The sequence below is a fragment of the Rasamsonia byssochlamydoides genome (assembly GCF_041956645.1).
Source record: "Rasamsonia byssochlamydoides strain NRRL 3658 unplaced genomic scaffold VTN77scaffold_67, whole genome shotgun sequence".
In the NCBI taxonomy this organism is placed as follows: domain Eukaryota; kingdom Fungi; phylum Ascomycota; class Eurotiomycetes; order Eurotiales; family Trichocomaceae; genus Rasamsonia; species Rasamsonia byssochlamydoides.
In genome coordinates this window covers 1-21,515 of record NW_027192450.1, presented here as the reverse complement: position 1 = coordinate 21,515, position 21,515 = coordinate 1, and the positions used below count along the sequence as shown (strand labels likewise).

The 21,515-nt window shown below is 49.9% G+C and overlaps 9 protein-coding genes across 9 annotated transcripts; 6 read left to right on the top strand and 3 right to left on the bottom strand.

Moving 5' to 3' along the window:
* Nucleotides 1-1,233: 1,233 nt before the first annotated feature.
* On the top strand, nucleotides 1,234-2,321 carry VTN77DRAFT_7942 (uncharacterized protein; the record flags this gene model as incomplete). Its single annotated transcript, XM_069424385.1, has 2 exons — nucleotides 1,234-1,606; nucleotides 1,705-2,321. 2 exons carry the CDS (start codon nucleotides 1,234-1,236, stop codon nucleotides 2,319-2,321), a joined length of 990 nt encoding a protein of 329 aa, XP_069274936.1.
* A 945-nt stretch (nucleotides 2,322-3,266) lies between these two features.
* On the bottom strand, nucleotides 3,267-4,744 carry VTN77DRAFT_7941 (uncharacterized protein; the record flags this gene model as incomplete). The annotated part of the gene is made up of 3 exons (XM_069424384.1): nucleotides 3,267-3,633; nucleotides 3,712-4,560; nucleotides 4,647-4,744. The coding sequence occupies 3 exons, from the start codon at nucleotides 4,742-4,744 to the stop codon at nucleotides 3,267-3,269; spliced, it is 1,314 nt and encodes a 437-aa protein (XP_069274935.1).
* Nucleotides 4,745-4,890: 146 nt separating this feature from the next.
* Nucleotides 4,891-5,412, bottom strand: VTN77DRAFT_7940 (uncharacterized protein; the record flags this gene model as incomplete). The annotated part of the gene is made up of 4 exons (XM_069424383.1): nucleotides 4,891-4,950; nucleotides 5,023-5,126; nucleotides 5,218-5,315; nucleotides 5,387-5,412. The coding sequence occupies 4 exons, from the start codon at nucleotides 5,410-5,412 to the stop codon at nucleotides 4,891-4,893; spliced, it is 288 nt and encodes a 95-aa protein (XP_069274934.1).
* A 41-nt stretch (nucleotides 5,413-5,453) lies between these two features.
* Nucleotides 5,454-7,057, top strand: VTN77DRAFT_7939 (uncharacterized protein; the record flags this gene model as incomplete). The annotated part of the gene is made up of 2 exons (XM_069424381.1): nucleotides 5,454-6,072; nucleotides 6,141-7,057. The coding sequence occupies 2 exons, from the start codon at nucleotides 5,454-5,456 to the stop codon at nucleotides 7,055-7,057; spliced, it is 1,536 nt and encodes a 511-aa protein (XP_069274933.1).
* A 1,463-nt stretch (nucleotides 7,058-8,520) lies between these two features.
* Nucleotides 8,521-8,991, top strand: VTN77DRAFT_7938 (uncharacterized protein; the record flags this gene model as incomplete). The annotated part of the gene is made up of 3 exons (XM_069424380.1): nucleotides 8,521-8,594; nucleotides 8,691-8,740; nucleotides 8,873-8,991. The coding sequence occupies 3 exons, from the start codon at nucleotides 8,521-8,523 to the stop codon at nucleotides 8,989-8,991; spliced, it is 243 nt and encodes an 80-aa protein (XP_069274932.1).
* Nucleotides 8,992-11,201: 2,210 nt separating this feature from the next.
* VTN77DRAFT_7937 (uncharacterized protein) lies at nucleotides 11,202-14,540 on the top strand (the record flags this gene model as incomplete). Its single annotated transcript, XM_069424379.1, has 3 exons — nucleotides 11,202-12,530; nucleotides 12,610-12,904; nucleotides 12,970-14,540. The coding sequence occupies 3 exons, from the start codon at nucleotides 11,202-11,204 to the stop codon at nucleotides 14,538-14,540; spliced, it is 3,195 nt and encodes a 1,064-aa protein (XP_069274931.1).
* Nucleotides 14,541-18,691: 4,151 nt separating this feature from the next.
* On the top strand, nucleotides 18,692-18,977 carry VTN77DRAFT_7936 (uncharacterized protein; the record flags this gene model as incomplete). Its single annotated transcript, XM_069424378.1, has 2 exons — nucleotides 18,692-18,872; nucleotides 18,937-18,977. 2 exons carry the CDS (start codon nucleotides 18,692-18,694, stop codon nucleotides 18,975-18,977), a joined length of 222 nt encoding a protein of 73 aa, XP_069274930.1.
* An 84-nt stretch (nucleotides 18,978-19,061) lies between these two features.
* Nucleotides 19,062-19,663, bottom strand: VTN77DRAFT_7935 (uncharacterized protein; the record flags this gene model as incomplete). The annotated part of the gene is made up of 3 exons (XM_069424377.1): nucleotides 19,062-19,134; nucleotides 19,228-19,419; nucleotides 19,629-19,663. The coding sequence occupies 3 exons, from the start codon at nucleotides 19,661-19,663 to the stop codon at nucleotides 19,062-19,064; spliced, it is 300 nt and encodes a 99-aa protein (XP_069274929.1).
* A 909-nt stretch (nucleotides 19,664-20,572) lies between these two features.
* VTN77DRAFT_7934 (uncharacterized protein) lies at nucleotides 20,573-20,992 on the top strand (the record flags this gene model as incomplete). The annotated part of the gene is made up of 2 exons (XM_069424376.1): nucleotides 20,573-20,575; nucleotides 20,630-20,992. 2 exons carry the CDS (start codon nucleotides 20,573-20,575, stop codon nucleotides 20,990-20,992), a joined length of 366 nt encoding a protein of 121 aa, XP_069274928.1.
* Between the last annotated feature and the right edge of the window lie 523 nt (nucleotides 20,993-21,515).

The window sequence follows — 21,515 nt, the reverse complement described above, 5'->3', positions numbered from 1 at the left end:
CATTTTCTTTCCATGATATTATTACCTGGATGGAGCAAACGTGCTGGTACGTCGGAATCGGATGTCGTCTCTCCGCTGGTTCACCTGGGCAGTTTCCTTGGTATAATAATAATGCCGGAGTCGAATATGCGCCCCTTTGTCTCGTAAAGCAGTCTATTATTGTCATGCACAAAATCCAGCATGAGGATACCCGAAAACAACCGAGGGTCTTCCAATTGTCCACACTGAAGATCCGTTTAGCTCAATCCGGCATCACTATTATTATCGACGTTTGACATCTCTGGCGAGGCGGTAGTGTGTGTTCTCTTCCCTTGCCAACGGGGCGTAGAGTAGCTAGACAGTTCAGTGGTTAGTTAGGCGCCCCCATAGATCGAGCCATACCGCTTGGCCAACATCGATCGCGCCGCATTCTTAGAACGCGCTGTAAGGTTCGACCGTCGGTGGAATGGAGCCTGGATAGCATCCATCCATCTCATTGGCAGAAGATGCTAATAGTTGGTACTATGTATGTCTTGTTCGCAACCGTCCAACTAAGCTTCCATGGACATCCGGTTACTCGGTAGCCGCGTAGACATGGGGGACTTAGGATGCCATGGAGCCTCCCGAACGGTCGTGGGCCGTGGGCTGTGGCACAGCGAAACCGACCGCTGCTGGCGAGACCGATAGCGCTGTTGTCTGTAGGTTAGGCCAGACTTTGTCTCTCCATGGTGCCAGGCACATGGGCTTTTACGCGGAGAGAACGACATGTGCCAATCGCCAGGGCCTGCCACCGGCCCCAACAAGCCCACAGCGGCTAACGACAGCTTCTGGAGCGAGCGTACGAGTAGAATCTGGATGATGAGACGAGATAAACGGGCAAATGCGAGATTTTGAGTGCCCAACATCTGGAAAACCGGTTGACAGTCCCGAGGTCAGTGCAGCCTTCCATGAACGCTGATTGATAGGATCCCCAATCTGTACATTGGTCATCTCGTTTCCTTCTGTGTTACCTTGCAAGTAGTTATTATCGTTCCCTGAGCAGGAAACTATTATATTTCCAAAACTCCACTCTTTCCTCCTCCTGCACTTTGCACAGAGAATCTGTGTTTATGGAATGACAGATACCTCGGATTGTTGAAACGGGCTCTCTGTGGTTTTTGTTCGGATTCGAACGTTGATTGCTGGTTCCGTCAGCCCCAGAAGGACCTCCATATCTATTCAGAGTGGCCTGACCCAGTTGTCGTACGTACCTCGATGGCCGAAAAGAACCGTAACTTCGATGGAACGCGCCCTGTCCCAGGCAGTCGCAAGACAGCGGGTTCTGGGACAGAGAACACAGGGTTCCTCCGAAAGCGAGATTCTCGCGCCGGGACTCGAAAGGTGACCTCGCTGACAGCAGAACAACTGGAGAGAAAGCGAGCAAATGATCGCGAGGCGCAAAGAACAATCCGTCAGCGGACGAAAGAACATATCGAGAATCTGGAGCAACAAGTGGCCGAACTGAGTGCCAAAGGCGAGCAAATGGACCGAGTCCTCGAGAGAAATGCTGCCCTAGAGGCTGAGATTGCACATCTGCGACAGCAGTTGGCTATGCTGAGCAACAGAAGACCGTTGTATCGCGTGGAGGGTAGGAACAATCCTATCACAACCCGCTGCTGCCCATTTTGGTCCTTCTTTTAGTCCACAAACCCCAGTCAAATACGTTTCCGTGCTAACGATTTGTAGCTGGCGAAGAGGAACGCAGATCATCAACCAGTTCGAATGCTCCCAGTATCATGTCCTCCCCGTTCAACAGCCCTCTTGTTACGGATTCGATGCCATCTGGGGCATCAATTGCACACATGCCTAGCAGGATGTCGCTGTCCCATAGTGGTTGGCACTCCTACGTCCCAACACCTTCATCATCCGCCTGTGATTCCGATCCTCCCAACGACGTGGGAGCATATCCTCCTATTGGAGAACCCATCTCTACAGCGACCATCCCACAATCAGTGAATCCTGTCGGGCAAGGACACGATGGGCTGGGTTTCACCGTTCCGAATGCGACGCAATTCACGAGCTCAGACCAATACCACCACCAGCTGTACCTTGCAGGTCCGCAGGTGAAGCAGGGAGGATTCTCCTCTCATGTCCATCATCAAGCCCCGACACCAATGGTGGGACAACAACGGCCCATGGCAGTGTCGGCGATGGGATATGAATCTGGCGTTCTGACTGCAGCTGGACAGGTACAACAACAGCAACAACAAAGCCAGGAATTCCAGGGTCCGCTTCATCCTACAATGATGGATTCGCATTCAACCAGCACCCATCTCAACTACCCCTGGGACTCGCGAACTTGACAGAGTGCAACCTTGTCTAGGGGATTCTTGGTGGAGATCAGAGCCCGGTTCTTTTTCTGCAATGCTGGTCTAGGCATTGTCTTTCCGTCAAGTCATCGGAGAGGCCGAAAACTCGACCAGCAACACTGAACGACTTCACAAGATTGGCGATACCACCCACTACGTACGATTCATCTGTGGGTTTCTCTCAGACCATGACACATAAAGCCAATCAATTCTGACGATTGAGTGAGCAGGAGACGACGATGCCAGCCCTATGTTTATGGACTTTGTTTGTCGTAAGCGAGTGTCGGCAGGCCTGACCAGACCACGTGAAAGCAGACCACCAGACGATCATGGATCTTGGATACCAATCAAAAAATCACACACAGTTCATTTCTACCTACCTACCTACCTCTCATCTATCTGATTTCTTCACAGACATGAACTCCACACCTTGATAGTACCTAATGCCTGATGAAGACTGCTCTCTGAATCTTGACGGGAAACGGGGTAGTTGTGACTTTCTTTTCCCTACCTAGGTACATACGTACCTACCTCCAGTTAGGTATACGATTGATTTCCCAGTCTAAAGTCGTTCTTCTTCTTCCCCATTCCAATCACTACGGCGATCCTCCAGGCTGAAAACACAAGTTCGGAATTTTATCCTATATTCCCATGGTACCCTTCTTATTCTGTACATAGCACACTCCTGTCAATTCATGAGTGACGACTATCATGACTCTTCGGCAGTAGCAAGGGAAAATAAATGAATTGGTACATCCATAAATGCCCAGGAACGCAAACAATCAAGCAAGATAAGCATACATGCCTTACTTAGATAGGTAGAAAAAGGACACAAAACCAACTAGTCTGAAGTCATGAGGATGACATAGTACGTACTGTACATACACAGTAACCGTTAAGTCTAATTTATCGCCTCTTCTCACCAGTCAATTTTTTTTTTCATCGCGTATACATTTTCTGCAATTGCTTCGCGATCGTCTGCAATTGGATATTGCTCGTGCCCTCATAGATGGCTCCGATCTTGCTGTCGCGGAACATCTTCTCTGCGATGCCCTCCCGCACGAAGCCCATGCCGCCCATCCACTCGACAGCAGAACCGGCCACGCGGCCTGCGACCTGCGACGCGTAGAGCTTCGCCATGGCGGCATCCATGACAAAATCCTGGCCAGCCTCCTTCTTGCGGGCAGCGTTATACACCAGAGCTCGCGCGGCGCAGATCTCAGTGTAAGCTTGGGCGAGCTGGTGCTGCATACCCTGGAAGGTACCGATGAGTTGTCCGAATTGGCGACGGTCGTTCCAGGCGTATCTACAATAAGATTTAAAAATCAGTCCCTGAAGTTCATGGTCTCTCTGCGACGGAATTGTTCCCCAGGATAGAACTTACCCAGCAGCGTTTTCCCAGGCGCCCAGGGCCAAGCCTGTCATCTGGGCGGCAATACCAATGCGACCCTCATTCAAGACCCCAATCGCAATCTTATAACCTTGACCCTCTTCACCGAGCAGCTGGGACTTTGGAATCTCGACATCGTCCAAGTTGATGACACAGGTGCTGCTGGCACGAATGCCCAGTTTTTTCTCCTTCTTGGCAATACTGAAGCCAGGCGTGTCCTTCTCGACGATAAAGGCAGTAATGCCCTTGTATCCCTTGCTCGGGTCCAGGTTGGCAAAAACGATGAAGACGCCAGCTTCCATCGAGTTGGTGATCCACATCTTAGACCCATTCAGCTTGTAGCCGTCGGCCGTTTTCACTGCTTTCGTCTGCAGAGCAAATGCATCTGAGCCAGATCCGGGCTCTGACAAGCAGAAGGAGCCCACTGTGTCCGTGGCGAGCTTTGGCAAGTACTTACGGTGGGCTTCAGCACTACCGTACTTCATAATCGCGGTATTGACGAGAGTGTTGTGGACATCGACCATGACACTGACGCTAGGGTCCACACGCGCAAGCTCTTCGATTGCCACGATAGCGGACGTGAAATTCATTGCCGCTCCGCCATATTCTTCCGGGATCTCAATCCCCATCAGGCCCTGCTCGAACAACTGTTCCACCACCGCCGGGTCCATGGTCTCCGCCTCATCCATTTCCCGCACCTTGGGGCCAATCTGCTCCTGGGCAAATTTGGAGACTGATTCGGCCATCAGAGCTTCAGTTTCAGTAAGTTGTGTGATGGGGGCGGGAGTGAGAGCGGATAGGTCTACATCTCGCCGGCGCGGAGTGGTCGAGAATGCACGAGCACTGAGAATGAACAAGCCATTAGTACTTTCATATACAAGCGTTGCACGTGATATTGATATCACTGGGAGAGAGAGGGATATACATACCATTGCAGTGTCCGCGAGGGCAATGTCCGTCTCGCTGATACTAAGCCCGAAGCAGCTGTGCGGGACAAGGGTCGCAACGAGCGGGACAAGGTCGCCATGGTGAGAGATGGAATATACGCGTTTGGAGATCAGAAAACGAAGAGCACATGAAACAACTGAGTAGACTGGAGTAAAAAAATTGGGGAGAAGTGAGAGTTGGAGGCAATAACAGCTGAGAGATCCAGGCCAACTATTACCCCGGGAATCACGAGGGCCCGCCGAAGCCTCGGCTAAGCGCGGCCCTCCGCGGCACAGCAGGAGCCACCTAGGTAACCCAATCAGTGTCTGGGGGAGGCGCGGGGGAGCATCCTGATAAGGCTTGATCTTATTGGCCTACTGGCTCCACTCCCCATAACGCCACAGTGGCGGTGCCAGACTGCATCTGGAGTTGTGGCGCAGCACTACCAGCTGACGACGATTGGACATCCTCCAAGCTCCCGCCTAGTAGAAAAGCCGCCGTGGCTCAGCGCGGGCGCTTAGAAGTCTCGCATGAAAACCCCCTCCCATCTCTGAATTACTCTTTCCTCTTAACTTGAGATTTTTGGAAGATTCCCAGTCTTTATTGTTAGGAAAGAAAACGGAACGGTTTTCTTTCTTTGCGTTTGTTTCTTCGGATATCTACAGATCTGTCTTTACTACGTCATCAGATTAGCGGCCCCACATTTCATATACGGAGTACTCCGTATTTTTATATTATTTACTCTGGTTCGGGGGTACTTACAATCATTACGGGAATTTGACAGCTCTTTGAACCAATTCTGAGCAACCATGTCGTCGACGCTACATGACCCCAGAATCCTCTACAGCATCAACAACATCCGTGCTTTTCATCTGCAGAATGGCGAGGAAACCGAGCTTACCCCGTCTGGGCCACAGACCCTTTCCCTCTTGATGGTACCGACGACGTCTCCATACCAAGGCTCGTCGCAAGACGAGCCAGAGGAGGACTTCTACCTCCATCTGCATCTGCCTCCGGAATTGGATATGCCTCTTCCAGCAACTACGCAGATCTACCATCAACCGCCCGACAGCTACCTCATTCCGCGTTGGGACCTTGGCCCAGACGCCGGAGCATTCATCAGACTGAAATTTCCTGGCATTGGCTCTGGACCAGGAAAAGTGACTCAAGAGGATGTCGACACATTTGAGACAATTCTTGCACAATGCACGGCCTTCCTCGAGCGCGCCGCTCCTCCAGAGAACCACGCGACGTATAACCCAGCAGATTACGCGCCTGGCGAGGGTTACGTTTCATCCGCAGATGACAAATCTACAAAACGTCATGGACAGATAGTGCTTGTAGATGAGGAGGATGGGAGCGTGATCGGAGAGCTATCGGAGGGTTACCAAGTGGTAGAGAAACCTGGAGTGGAGCCGGGGTCCAAAAGTATGTCTGCCTTCTGTGCTCATATTACGACTGCAAAGTTCTGTATGCTAAGCTTTTCCATCTTCCAGATCCAGTCGAGATTCAGCTTCCCGCGGAGGGCGAAGGAAATCGGATCAGCGTCAGCAACGTGTCTGAGGACTATCTACGGATGGCTCGACACCCTGCATACAAGAATTCGACTATCGTGCAGACATCTGCTATGGCATCGCGTCTGATTGTGACGGGATCAGCATACCTAGCCAATGCTCTGACCAACGGGGCCGACAGTTTCACTAAGAAAACGAAACCTAACCCGAAACCGCTGACATTCACGCCCACGGCACAAGCGCGCATTCGGAAGATTAACAACTTGTCCCAATCTGCGGTGGGGCTGTCTGCGAGGCGCGTAAGCCAGATAGGCCGAGTGGCGCAGAACTTAGGTGTGTCTTTGGCGCGGCGCATAGAAGGCGCGAAACAACCAAGGGAGTATGACAAAGACGGCAATCCAGTTGACTTCAAGCCCGGAGTTTTGAACAAGTCCCTGATCGCGTTTTCTACATTGGTCGATGGTATCGAACAGGGAGCGCGCACCGTTCTCAACTCTGGTACCTCCGCTGCCAACACGGTGATCGGTCATCGCTACGGTCCGGAGGCCAGGGCCGTTGCCTCTGATATTGCTGGCGTAATCAAGAATGTCGGCTTGGTTTACATCGATGCTGCGGGAGTCAGCCGGAAAGCGATCCTCAAGTCTGTGGCCAAGGGGATGGTGGTTGGACGCATGCGCGACGGCAAGCAGGTGGTCGTTGGTAGCGGCGATGATGGTCAGGTCACGCCTGATACAAGCACAGCAGGAAAGCAGAAGTATTATGGATTGTATGGCGGCAATGCCTCGGGCCCATCTCGGGACCCGGTCAGTCGACCTTCACCGAGTCCGACTCCTCCTCCCCCGTACGGAGCTTCCGGGACTTATTCTTTGGGAGGGACGCCTGCATCTGGAAAATACTAGAATACTTCCATTTTCTATTAACTGCTTTTTAGGTTGGGTTGGAATGTTTCTACGGAAGGACGGTCGATTCTGGAAATTATATATACCATGTTACGATTTCGTTTTTTTTTCTGTACTGCCTAATTATGATGACCTGGACTATATGCAATGAAATGTCATGAGATGTGATGAAGTGAAATGAGATAAGATGGAATGGACATTCACCGAAAGTCTCGACTCCCCCTCCTCCCTTTAGAGAGGGAGAGACAAAAAGTCAAGCGAGGCTCAACCAGAGCACCCTATCAGATCCCTAGTAAGAAAACCAGCTCTGATGATTGACTAAAAGTTCATGAGACGGACCATGCTGAGAGTGGGGCCCAAAACAGGTTTTGCAAAAGTTTTGGGAATGGTATGGATGCGTTGGCAACCTAATAGCCACTCAGCCATCCCATCCCATCACATCCATCCAGTTCATCCATTCATCTGTCCGACGGGCCAGCCATTATCCTCATAAGCGTTATAGTTACCTAAGGCATACTACTATCTACCTCCAGGCCATAGGTTGTGCTGTCTGGAACCTGGCCAGCTATCTACCTAAGGTAGCGAGGGCAATTCCCGTGACCGGATTTCAAGGAACCCGGGTTTGTATAACTGGACCAATCACTGGGCTATCTCCTGCATACACAACCTAACGAATGTTGCTCATTGGTTAGGTAGACAGTTACACTTACACAGCTATGTATGTACAGTACTGTCCTAGCAGACCGTGGATGGAGAGACGAAGTGTTAAAACGTAGTCGTTTTGATCGGTAAGTATGTACATAGGTATGCACGAGAAGATATTATATTATTCTAATGTTGGTGAGGAAAGAGAGTACAGTACCTACCATTGGTTGTAGATATGTGCACTGTATATAGGTAGGAAGATAAAGATTTCCAAACCGTCCTTGATATGAAAAAGAAAAAAAATAGTTTTGTGTGCGATTATGGTATAGTATACGGTTATGCCTAATGAGTTTTAGACAACCGAACGGAATGCACGCGCAGCATGACATACATACACTGTACTCCGTACCAGGTAGTACCTCTGGACTGAAGACTATTTTAACTACCTCACGTAATTCTGCTCTGTTAGTTATTGGCTGGTTTATTAGATGCCTGTTGCCTCAATTTTCACGTTCGATGTTGTCGAAGTAAGGTTGCCATTCTCCCTAGGCACCCAGGTAGGGCTATAGCTTACAACCTGAAGTGACTGCTACTGCTTTACTAGGTAGGATATTAATCATCCCGATTGTTTGATTTAATCGGTATTTTCCTGTCGTTGTGGAGGAGGAACGCGGACTGCCACTGCAGTCTGCCAGTCACATGCAGATGAGCTCGTTAAGCTACCTCCTAACAACGGTGGGGGCCCTGGATGTCTTCCAATCCTGAGTCCTGAAAAGCTGATATACTCTGTAAACGCGCTCTTTTTGTGCTTCTCGGCAATGGAGCGGCTGCTCGATCTTCGTTTGGTTAGTGGCCTGGGGGCTTCGGTTGCCCAAGAGGGTTTCCGGTTGTGGTCTGTGCTCCGATTTTAATAATTACTCCGTAGATGATACTTTAGGTACGGAGTAGGTAGCACTTAAGTTCTTAACAGGTATCCAGTATGGTGTAGGAATCTCTACTTTTCGGAATATATTTCGGCCCATTGGGGACAGCCGAGCTGTGAGCCTGTGACACTGGCAGAGTCTGGGATCTCCAAAGAATCGGATTATCCCCTAGATAGCCTCTTTTAGCCTGAAGCAAGTTCGATGCACGTTTGTTTGCTCGTTGTTCTGTTTTGACCCCTGTCCCTAGCCATGTCCGATGAACCGTGGTCCAGACGAGATTCGATTCGAAACCGCAGTGTCGCGACCCAAGGGCCTCAGGCCGACGCTAGCCCGGTGGAGGGGCCCCCCATCGGGGGCCGTGGCTAATTAATTTTAATTAATGCGCCTAAAACGCTCGGGAGGGACTAGAAGAAGGAGCATGCACCCCGTTCGTACGCAGCATGGTTTCATCTGTTCAAACTAGTGAACCTGATGGAATGGGAAGAGTGCTGACATCCATTATAATATTATCGTTGTTGTTATTTTCATCATCATCGCCGCTGTCAATTCGATGGACCTGTCAGAGTGCACCCACTTGCGCCTTGTGGGCGGTTGAGGCTTCGAGAAAGGACCACATGGAACAAAGTCCGAACCACGGGAACGAGTCGCCTTATTGAACGGCAGTGGCAGAGACTGAGAGAGATGTGACAGCTACCTAGGTAGGCATCTGCACTCCGGATTTATTCCTTTGCTTCAGGGAGAAGCTGGTCAGTCTGGTTGCCATGACATCTGCCTGGCAAGGGTGCTGGACTGGACACTATAATTAGTATTATTCTGCTCTTTATTCTTCCGGGGGGTTGTTGATGTTGTCGCCATAGACTGTTTGAAAACCTTCTGGTTCTGCATGCCTGCAGCCGCCTTGGACACTATTAGTTACCTCTTGCCGTAGGTACCGTAGTTAGCGAGTCCAATCATGCTCCATCACGATCCTTCTATATCCCGACAGAATCATAGTTGTAGGCATTCACGACTGTCTTTCTGAATGAATGATTTAGGTACTGTACTTCTAATGATCACGACACCACCATAACACCCATGGTCGTGTCGTGGCCGCTGGAGGACTGAGGTGTGTGCAAGGCCCAGGGCTAAGAGCAAGAGCAAGTGCAAGAGCAAGACCAACGCCGACCCGCTTTCCCCCCTTGGAGTTGGAGCCAAACCAAACACTCGAGACGATCATCACTCGCAGTCAGTCCCTGCCACCCCGTCCAAAGTTATCGATCCTCGCTCCTCCTCAACTCTCTCTGTTATCTCTTTCTTCTCACCCACTCCCTTCCCCCCTCTTCTTCCTTTTTCCTCTTTTTTCTCTTTCCCCTCTCCTTCGTCCTTCCCCTCTCTTACGCCAGCGCGTCGATTCGCGATCACGACCAGGCCGGCTCGCCGGCTTCCCCAGGTCCAGCCAAGGCGTCTCCGATCGAGTCCTCCCCCCTTCTCAGATCGATCCCCCCTTGGGCGTAACCCCCGGTCTTGGTCGTTCCTGTCGACCATGCTTGTCAACTGCCTTCTCACTCGGGGTTGTCAATTCTGCTCCTTGTAGTTCTTGCGACCGTTCGACTGTCTCCAGCGTCCCCGGTCGCCCAAGTCGTCGTCCGGGTCCGATTCCACCATACCGCGCGCCTGTCGCTGTTTCAGGAGTCGGAAACCTTTCGATCTCCCAACGCCCCCCTCCCACGACTGCCCTCGACGCGTCCGCGGCTGAGAGACAGGGTCACAAAAATCCAGCAGAGATAATTCTGGAAGATTTATCTGCAGTGCAGGTTTTTACTATTGTGTCACACCTTCTTCTCTTCTTTTTCTTTTCGGTCTTTCAACCGCCATTCGACGCGTTTTGGGGTGGGTCTTCGCGCTGTCACCTGGTGTGCCTGTTATCATTTTTGCTGCACACATCTCTGTGCAACAATTCGTCCAGATATTCTGGTTTCAACTCGAACATTATTGTCAGTAAATGCACCTTCATCTCTCCCAAGCCTGCTCCCCACATTCCTCGATCGTAATGAATGGCATGCCACGTGCAGTCTTCCGCTAACAAGGTATCATTTCTTGATTTGACAGCTGTCATCACGGACTTCCTGCTGTGCAAGCCTTTGGTGCAAGAAACTGTCCCAAATTGCCGCAAGACAGCCCTGTGATCCCTTTTTAAAACGACCCTCTGGGAGGTTTTGGTGTCTATCACTGCTTTGATCTCTCATTGTGACATCTGTTCTCAGTTGTACATCTCTCTGATCTCTCCCTCCTGAGAGGTCTCCCCTTACAATCTAAGCAGCGCGCGCCCGCTGCGCCTTCAATTCATTGAAGGTATGTCGTCTGCTGCTATGCAAACGATATCCACGCATACTTCGGCACCAGCTTCCAGTCCTTACACCTCCTCCTCGCACACCCAGCATGCTTTTCAAGCTCTAACTCAAACGGCGCAACAACAAAGCTATTCATCGCAATCTGCCAATGGGCCATCGCATAGCTCAGCCGCGTCGCAACAGCTCAGTCGCCAGCCGAGTGCCAATGCTGTCAATGTCAGCTCGTCTCTAGGTCCATCCTCAGCTATGAGCACCTCCGCACAACCAACAACCTCCCGTGAGGCCGCCGTCTCTCCGGATTCTACACAATCATCTGGCCATAATCGCAACCGCTCGAATGCCCCAGAGCCCCTAGGAACACCACCAATTCCTCCAAGAACCTCATCAAACCAACGTAGCCGCCATCACAATTCTGGGCATACGCGGAACAAAGCAGATGAAGGAAAAGACCGTAGTAACCGTGAGCGGAGTGCGACCAACCGAGATAGGCCAATGGATGAAACCAGCGCTGGAGGCGGTCGGTCCCGCCGGAAGGCTCCACATTCTCCCGAGGGACCACCGCGGGCCACAAGTGCGAACGAGGCGCAAGATCAGTCATCCACTTCCGCTCTCCAGAGTCGTTCGGACGCCGCGATGGGAGCGCCGTCAGGACAAGGCGCCCTGGTCAAGGAATCCAGTACCATCATCAATCAAGTCGTGATTACCGATCCTGCTGAGGACATTGAGCGAGAGAACGCTCGTCAGCTCGAGGCGCAACCTTCGTCCACCGTCGGGCTTACTCCTGTGACCGGGCTGGGTCTAGTAGGTGACGACGGTGTCGATGACGGAGGTCGCGGCGGATTGAGGAGCAGACACGATTATTCCGGTAATTCTGGCAGAAAGAAGGAGACCACGTTCGGCCAATACATCCTGGGCCAGACCCTGGGCGAGGGAGAATTCGGCAAGGTCAAGCTGGGCTGGAAAAAGGATGGCAGTGTCCAGGTCGCCATCAAGCTGATTCGCCGAGAGAGCCTAGGATCCAATCCCAGCAGGCTCCCCAAGATCTATCGGGAAATTTCGATCCTCCGAGATCTTTCTCACCCCAACATTGTCCGGTTGCACGAGATGGTGGAGACGGACCGCCATATTGGTATCATCATGGAGTATGCGTCCGGTGGAGAGCTCTTCGATTACATCTTGAACAACCGCTACCTGAAGGACAATGCAGCCCGACGTCTCTTCGCTCAGCTGGTATCAGGTGTGGGCTACTTGCACAAGAAAGGCATCGTTCATCGCGATCTGAAACTGGAAAACCTACTGCTGGACCGGAACCGTAATATCATCATCACGGACTTTGGATTCGCCAACACCTTCAATCCGAATGACGAGCTCGGGGAGGAAATCGAATATAATCTGACCAACCGAGAGTTCGTGAAAAGGATGCGTCTCGACAAGGTCGATGCCAACGGAATGAGGCGAGGAGATTTGATGCAGACAAGTTGCGGCAGTCCCTGCTATGCGGCTCCAGAACTTGTCGTGAGTGACTCCCTGTATACGGGGCGAAAAGTGGATGTCTGGAGCTGCGGGGTGATCTTGGTAAGTTTTGACTCGACCTTCACGGACGACTTCGACCGACTCGAGGCAAACGCTGACTCTTTTACGTGTACGTATGTAGTATGCTATGCTGGCTGGTTATTTGCCCTTCGATGATGACCCTGCAAACCCAGAAGGGGACAACATCAACCTCCTGTACAAATACATCGTCTCAACCCCTTTGACATTCCCGGAATATGTCACCCCGCATGCTCGTGATCTCTTGAGACGGATTCTCGTTCCAGACCCGCGGAAGCGAGCTGATCTATTCGAAGTCGCCCGACACAGTTGGCTCAGCGAATATTCACATATCGTGTCTCATATCACAAGTAGTACAACCAATATCAACGACATCGCTACAACTACCGTCCCTCCCGGTAAGTGATGCAGGAGGCCAGAGTTAATCTTGGCGAGCTTGGTTTTGCTAACAGTTGGTCAACAGAAGGAACTCAAGAAGGCCCATCACTCACTCGTAGTGCCTCAGTTCGGGAACCTCCGAAGAGCTACCAAAGCAGCACGTCACCTCTTGGTGGACTCATTCACCAGCAAGGGAAGATCAGTCAAGACGAGCAGTCAGAGAAGACGAAGACTCCCCGTGATGCCAAGAGGAGAACTGTCCAGGTGGAATATGTTCCCCCTCAGTCCCAGACGGCTCGTGGCGAGCCATCCACCAGAAATACCTTCAATTCGGCTGGTCCTTCACCTGCGGCGACGAAGACACCTGGCAGTCGTGGTGCTGCTGATCAGTCAACGTCTTTAGCGGCAGCCCAGAATAAGCCGTTACCAAACGATCCGCCCGTTGAGGCTGGCTCTCGTGGGACCTATGCTAAGGCGTCGGGTGCTAACCAAGAACGGCCACCGACGTCTGGCAATATACCCCGTTCCATGTCAGAATCGGCTGGAGTTGCTCTGGGGAATCAAGTCCAGTCGCAAACGACACGCCCAAATACAGGCCACTCAACGGCATCGCTCAATGCTGGGAGATTGCCCTCCCGAGGCTCTTATGGACAACCTGTGGCTCCAACCGTGGCTGCCACCAATGCTCAGGGTCGACTTGCACAGCCGAAGAACGGTAAGCAGTATGTGATCTCGGCGCCCATTCCTCAGGATTCCTCAAGCACGTCGATTGGACATCCAAGCGCCCAGCAGTTGCCGGCGAAGTTCAACGCGACTCCTGTACAAGAGCCATCAAAGGGTCATAAGCGATCGAACACGGTCAGTAGTATTGGTGAGAAGATTTTCGGAAGGTCCGGGTCATTGTTTGGCAACCGTGGAAGCCAGGCTCCTGGTTCACGTCCCAAGTCCAGCAAACGTTATCCTCCCACCAGCATGAAGGAACCCTATTCGGGCGACGACTCCAGGACTTCACTTGACTCGCGGCGCTCGACTTCCTACGCGTTCAATCGCAAGCACAGTGATTCAGCATCAGAAACCCGGCCGCGGAGATTCTCTCTTCTGACGTCTCTGAAGGGCTTTTCATCTGGAAGAGGTGACCAACAATCCGACGGAGAGCCCCAAACCGGTCAAGATCAGGAGTTCGCACGTCCGGCTACCGGTCCCACTGGACGCTCCAGTCGCACGACGAACTACGGTACTCCCGAGAACCCTCGCAAAGAGGCGGAGCAACAGCCAGAGGATCTGAGTTATGAGGCCCGGATTGAAAGACAATTCGCAGAATTGCATGAGAATCAACAAAACTATCAGGTTGACTCTTACACCACGCAATCCGCCGAATACGGATCATCCGAAAATGACCCGCATCCTCAGTATACCAACAATCAGTATGGTTATCAATACCAGGGAGGATCCAACGGTGTGTATGACGATAGATCGCGGCCGTCGATACAAGTGTCCCGGGCGAGAGGAAGTGTGCTGCAGAAAAATCGGAAATTTACGGATGCGTACGAATATGAAAGAACTCCCTCACACCATTCCGGGAGCTCAGGCGCAGCCAGAAAAGTCATGGACTTTTTCCGGCGCAGAGGCAAGGCGAGAGCCGGTGAAGATCGATGAGATCTGCTGCTAAATATTCTCCCACAATTTCCTCAAATCTGGCTTGCAAACGGCAAATTGCTGTGTCCTGGAAGGAGCGGCACTCTCAACCTCGAACGGGTTCCATGAGGAAGGCCTCTTTTTTTTTTGCCTTTCACCGCGCTTCTTCGGCTGTCGCTTGGCACGATGTATTTGTCCGACGCATACACCTGCGGAATTCTTTGATGTGGTCAACAACAGGTGGATTCTAGGTAGGGTCGAAAGAAGTACCGTCAGGTGCAAGAATGTATTGTGATCATGTTGCAAGACCTTGAAGAAAAGGAGGTCATTTGGATACCCACCCATGATACCCCCATAGCCTTTTGTCTCCTTCTGTTGCCCCGTGCAAGCGATTTGATAGTCGAGTTACTTCTTTATCTTGTCATGCTACCTGCTAATTCTTTTTTTCGCATACATGCGTACCTAATTACCCAGCATTTTTACCATTTCCTTTGTGTGAAAATAAATTTCCTTTGTTTCCTTTGTCCAAAATTGCCTCCTTTTCTTGTTACTCTGTAAACTGAAATCTGCAATATTCATTGTTTCGGTCTTTTTCTTTCTTTGGGGAGATTTTTTAAGGTGGCTCACTACACCTTGAGATTGGGTTGATTTTCTTCTTTTCCTTCTTTGTGTCAGTGTCAGAGCAGGTGACTATTTCCTGGGGATTGTTGGGCTTGTCAGTTGAGGGTTGGGGATAATTTGATTTTTGACATTCTACTTTGGCTCACAGTTTCTTCGTCTCGAAGCATAGTGGTCTGTAGTTTCAGGTCCGGTTTACCAAAGGAAGCCTTTGAAGCACATTCCCAGGCAACATTCTCTTCTCCTCTTCTCCCTCCTTGTATAGAGTCCGCTTGTGTTAATTCTTCAGATTGCCCTGCTATATCGGCAGTTTCTTTTGAGCATAATACCAAGCAAGTTGTACTTCAACGTCATATATAATAATAATGTATGGACCCTGTATAATAGCACTACGGGCTGGTGCATGCTCCTTCAATAGATTTTGATTCAGTAAATGCTGCTATCTGCATCTGCACCACTAATATAGTGTATGGTAGGTGCTTTAAGCTTATAAGCTCAAAGCTGACATGCTTAATGAGCAGATCCCTTCTATGCCGGCTGTCATAATGGATGAAACCCAATAGAATCCTGCCATCTGCCCTCTTGCTCACCGCCACTTCCCTTTACTGACTAGTATCTAGTCTCAATGTCTTTCCTAGTCGATTCAGATTGTGCTGTAATTAGGTTATTACAAGGGGATTTGGATCACTTCACTACCTCAGATCAGTACGGAATAAACAGATTCAGTTAGACGGTAGGTACTAAGGTATGTACCTCGATTAGGTCGTGTTGAAGCTGTCCCTCACTACGAGTACTCCGTAATTACTCTGTAGTAGTCTGGTGTTAGATTAGTGGAGCTATATCCTATACGGAGTAGACAGACGTCCTTTTGGCTGGAGAATATACTTGCTCTCTGCGTGAAACCAAAAAGAAAATGAGGGAAGGAAGGAAGGAAAACAGAAAACAGCGGTCCGCAATGACATTCAAAACAAACAAATCATGGAAGTTAACCCCGACGATCAGACATCTAGATCCCCTCAGTGGGGTTTAGACTGTTACAGTACTCTGTAGATCTAGGGACGGAGTTTAGACCAGGTTACAGAGTATACCCAAATAATGATCTTCGACCTGTTCTGACTTTGTTCTGTTTAACTTCACTGTCTTCTCGGATTGGTAATAAGTGTATGTAGGCTCCATTCATTATCTATGGAGCACCTACCTAGGTAGGTATACGGAGTATGGAGCACTTACGTAAGGAACCCCACTGACGTGATTGACGCCATTTGCGCGATTGTCATGTCTTTGTACCTCACTACCTCTGCTTCTGCTAAGTCTACTCTCTCTCTCTCTCTCTCCAATGTCTCCACGGTTATTGATTCTACTGTACTCCACGGCAAGGGTGAAGTAGCACTACAGAGTACGGAGTACACACCGCTTAAATTAAAAACTTCCTTCCATCCGTCTCTGTTTTTCTTCTTTCTGAGTTTCTAGCCAGGCCTGCGGGGAAAGACCCACCGAGATCTGACACGACAGAAGTCACAGAAATTAGGTAATGTACATGTACCTATATAGGGTATGGACAGTATGTCCATCGGACGTACTCTTGTACGCGTGGATGCAGAATAAATTCGTGATTGACGGGAGAAGAACGTTGAATCAAGTAAATACCTACTTAGGTATCTAATAAGGCCATGGATGGATGAATACTGCCACAGTGTATATATAGTACTATGTATGTATGTACTGTACAGTACGCTTATCTATTGGCTGTAGGGATTGATGCCCTTGTACGGAATGTACGTACATACTAAGTAAGTAGTAGGAGTAATTAGCAATATGTACTGTGTTACTTAATCTTTCTGTGTAACATGAGTTTCGGGGGTATCTTTTTTTCTTTTAATTTCCAAATAAGAATAATACAGACACATTCCATTAAGTACCTATCTAGGTAGATTTACAAAAGAAAAGAAAAGAAAAGAAAAACTCCAAATTGAACTGAACTAACCCCCCACGTCATCTGACCGGTTGTTTTAGTTTATGGGGGGCTATCGTCACCTTCAAGATAGCCCTTATTGTGAAGCCTTCTCAGTCAGCGTTGTTTGATCCTGAAAATATGAAAAAAAGGCGGTATCTCAATTTGATGATGTTGTTTACGACAGACAACGGATCCCCTCACTAAGTTGACTTGCACTTGCTGGTGGGTTGGTTACACGTCCCAATGCGGGGACGAAGCAAAACAAAACACATGGAAAAGGCTAAGTTATTACCTTTGACACCTTCCCCCCCCCCCCCCCCCCCCCCCCCATCTACTCCGTAATTCTAGATCTATTCCGGTCTGGGTCTGTTATCTGTTATCTGCTGGATGGGCTGAAACTCTAGTGGGCGATCCGGGGCAACGGAGGCTGTACTAACAACTGCGCAGTTAGGTAAGTGTCTGTACTGTCTTACCTATCGCAGTTCTGACAGGACTGGCGTACTGGGGCTGATTACGTGTTTCTACGAATCGGGTGGATGGAAAGGGTGTGATTGGCATGCAATGTGAATCAGTGAATGCATCTATCAAAATCACGGATGTTGATTGCATCTTCTTGATCTGATCTGCTCTGATCTGATCTCTCTGATTTGATTGATGATACTAACACATGCATACGGAGTAGACAGAGAGAGAAAAATGAGGAGAAAAAAGAAAAGAAAAGAAAACATGACCCCGCACCACCCCCGAAGGTACCCGTCGTGACTCGTCCGTCGTCCCCATTGCATGTGATCGTCGTCTGATCAGGTGCGTTGTCATCTCATGCTTGGACAGAGTGTCGTCATAACTCAGCTCAGTCGTATCGTATCAAGTCAAGACTCGGAGGAAAAGAAAAGAGAAAATTCCCCCATGCGGAGAAACCCGAGTGATGTCGTTATCTCGGAAAATGACGTCTGGACCACTGGGTTGGTGAATCCGGTTGATCTTAGGACGATTTTCTCTGCGCGACTCTCGCTTGCGGGGACGACATTCTTGAGAAAGAAACCGTGGGTGACAGAAAGCAAAACTCGAGATCGTCCCGAATGTCGTTCATTCATTCATTAATTCATTCATTCGCGCAAAACAGGCTTAAGAAGTGGATCCCCTCCTGGAGGAGCTGTCGTATCCCAGCCTGAGGAAGCCACCCGTAAACGGCGCGGGGGCAGGTCCGCTGGGCGTGGAGGTGCTGGCAGCCGTTGTAGTAGGGGACAGGCTGTCAGAGGCTGCTGCCGCCGATCGAGAAACCGGGGCAAGGACGAGGAATCGCTTGTTCAGAGTGTCGGCGAACATGGTGAAAGAAAGGCTCTAAGGAGGTAGAGATTGAGAGAGAAAGTCTTCTTTGATTTTTGATTGTAGACTGGTTTTATCGCTTTGTGGCAGCAAGCAGAGAGGAGAGAGCTTGGAGGAGTGAGAGTTACCGAGTATGTCGAGTCGACCTTATCTCGAGAAAGATGGAGGGGGTTTATATGCTTGAGACAGGGGGTGGAGGGGCAATGGAAGGATCATGAATATGATCATGTGAGTAGGAGCTGTGGAACAGGAGCTGTGGAACAGATGCCTACGAATGACTGACAGTCAAGACGACGATCCCAAAGACTGTTTCTCCAAGGTTATCGACGGAGCGATAGACAGACAGCAGCGGAAGCAGCTGGGTGGACCTGCACCAAGCCATCCTGGCCTTTCTTCTAGAAACGTGGGTGGTAGATTGCCAAAAACGGGAAACCCGACCCCCGTGACTCGACGGTGTGGGTAACCCCAAGTTTGATCCTTCTCCACCAGCATTAATTGAGGATACACTAAGGGATCTAGGTCTGCGATGTCAATCTCAGCAGATCTTCGCTCAGAAATAACAATGGCATCATTCCAGGTCAAGATGATTCTTCAACCGATTATTACCGTGGTAACTGGTTATCAGCGGACAACTGAGATGATGATCATGGACCCGGGATAACAGCCTTCCGTGTCCCGCGACTCCCGCCACATTTGCCCAGAACAACCTCGGAAGATCTGCGTCGGACAGTTAGCCAAGACTAGACAAGACAAGAATACTCCAGCCATCTCGTTGGACTGGAACTAGTTAATAATAACAATACTCCGTACTCCAGAAATCTGGACTCTGGACCCAGCTTGGCGCTGATCAAAGCGCCCAGCTGGCGCACAACATGCGGCGGCAGCAATCTGGATGGAGGAGGCAGATCTCCAGGTGAGAGATTCCTCCTGACCACCGTTTTGAGGTCGGGCTTTCTCCGACGATGACGAGTATCGACAAGATCACGTGAACACAGGGTTCTCCTGAATCGGCACGATGCTACATCACCTAGTTACCAACGTACTCCGTACCACCCTCGAATTTCGGTGTTTGCCATCCAATGATTCTATTCACCACATGCCTTTTATCATCACAGGCAACTGCAACAGTACGGCTCACAATAACGCCTGTCTCTGATTGATTGACTTCTGTTCTTACGGCACCGAAGTACAGTGTACCTGTATGTGTGTACCTTGCCGCCCAGCCGCAGCGCCAAGGGTCCTGCATACTGTCAATGATGTGTGGCGCAGACGAGCTCGTTCGTCCATAGGACCCTGGTTTTCGACCAGCTTGCTCGGATTCGCCGCCGTATCGCCTGAATTGCCGTAGCTTGACCCAGACAACTCTCTTTCGGCGATCAACAGCCGTTCGTTGATGGCGTCTCAGAACCGTCGTGCAGGCTTGCAGAAATCTATAGGCAACTAATAACTTCTTAATGTCTTTGAACCTGAGCTTCATAATTAACTAATGGCTTTCCCAGCGCATTGGAAGGTCTAGGCATCACTCAGTCATCAGCACTCCGCGCCTACAGACAAGATAACAGCCGCTCGAGAGGTGTATAGCACGAACTGCCAATGTGCCTCAAAATCATGCCATCCTGGCTCTGCAATTCTAGACGCAGGATTGGCTCACCTGGCCGATGTTGGCTCTTTCCGCGCTGCATGTGTCACCAACATGCTATTATCAATTCCTCCTATTCGCCTAGGTTGGTGGTTAAGGTCTCACGATGATGACATGTTCTTTGATGACAATGTGATGGCGAATTCGAACCGAGCAATCTTCGTGTGTCCAGGCTTCTAGTACTATCTGGTACATTCCAGACCCAAGGCCTATCGATACGTTCTCATGATAAGATGGTCTAGCCGCTGTATAACGGTCTGCGGCAAAGCTCATATTGTTATTTATCGAAATCACACCTGGAATTAACCTTGTACAGTGTGATATTTGCCTCCGGGAAGGCACACATGTAACCAACAGGGCCCGTCTAGTCTCAGTGGACAAGGCAGAACATTGACAGGTCGTTCGTGTTGCAGAGGGACATGGGGTTTCGTTTGCACTGACGCAAGTGTGCCTCTTCTATGTCGACAGACTCGGAGGATAGTCTAGATAAGGCAACTTTTGCTCTCGTTTTCCTCAATGGTCTTGTCCCCCTCCCTCTTGTCTGCCTTGAACAAGGCCTGACTTTGTATAAAGAGGTATAAAGAGTCCTGGAAGGACTCCCTCAGTCTCAGTCATAGCATTGTCCGATTCTTTGACATCAAGAAGAGCGACGAAAACTCCGTTTGCCATTGTTTTGTTTGTGAGAGAAAGAAAACAATCTGCTTATCTTCTTACGCCCCACTTCCCTCTCATAGCACCTTCAAGTCATCCCAAGAAAGAGCTTCGAAACGACACGAAAGCAACATGTGTTCCCTCTATTACATCCAATACGACTGCGGCTGCATCATCCAGGAAGGAGATGTTGTTTACTGCGCGGCACGAGGCAGCCCTGACCATGGCATCAGACAGAAGATCCGACGACGTGAGGGGTACAACTGCCCCGAGCATGGAGGGTAGATAACAGAGAGGAGAGCATCACGCAAGCAGGAAAGGAAGAAAGCTAGGTAAATAAGAACCATTACCGGGGCAAAAAAGATTTACTTTCATGGACATTATATATGGCTGACACAGAAAAGAAAAGAAAAGAAAAGAAAAGAAAAGAAGGTGCAGCGATATCGTTCTCATCAGCATCTGGAAAATTTTGTGTGAACAGAGCACCTTACATATTGGACTACTGGCTTTATTTCATGCATATGCAAAAAAACGACGACAATGGCAAACCTGATTGATTTACCGACGACATCTCTCAGAATCAGATCCTCTCCTGTACCTATGGATGGATGGATGGGCAACTTCTCTCCTGTCTGAGAGATCAATTGGTGTTTCAGCAGGATATATCAGAATACACGTCTTTTTTCTTATCTTCTGCTTCTTCTTCTTCTTCTTTCCCCCCTTTCTCTTTGACCCTCCTTTTTTTCCCCCTTTTCTTTCGTTTTTTTCTTTTCTTTTCTTTTCTTCTTTTTCCCCCTTCTTTCCCCCC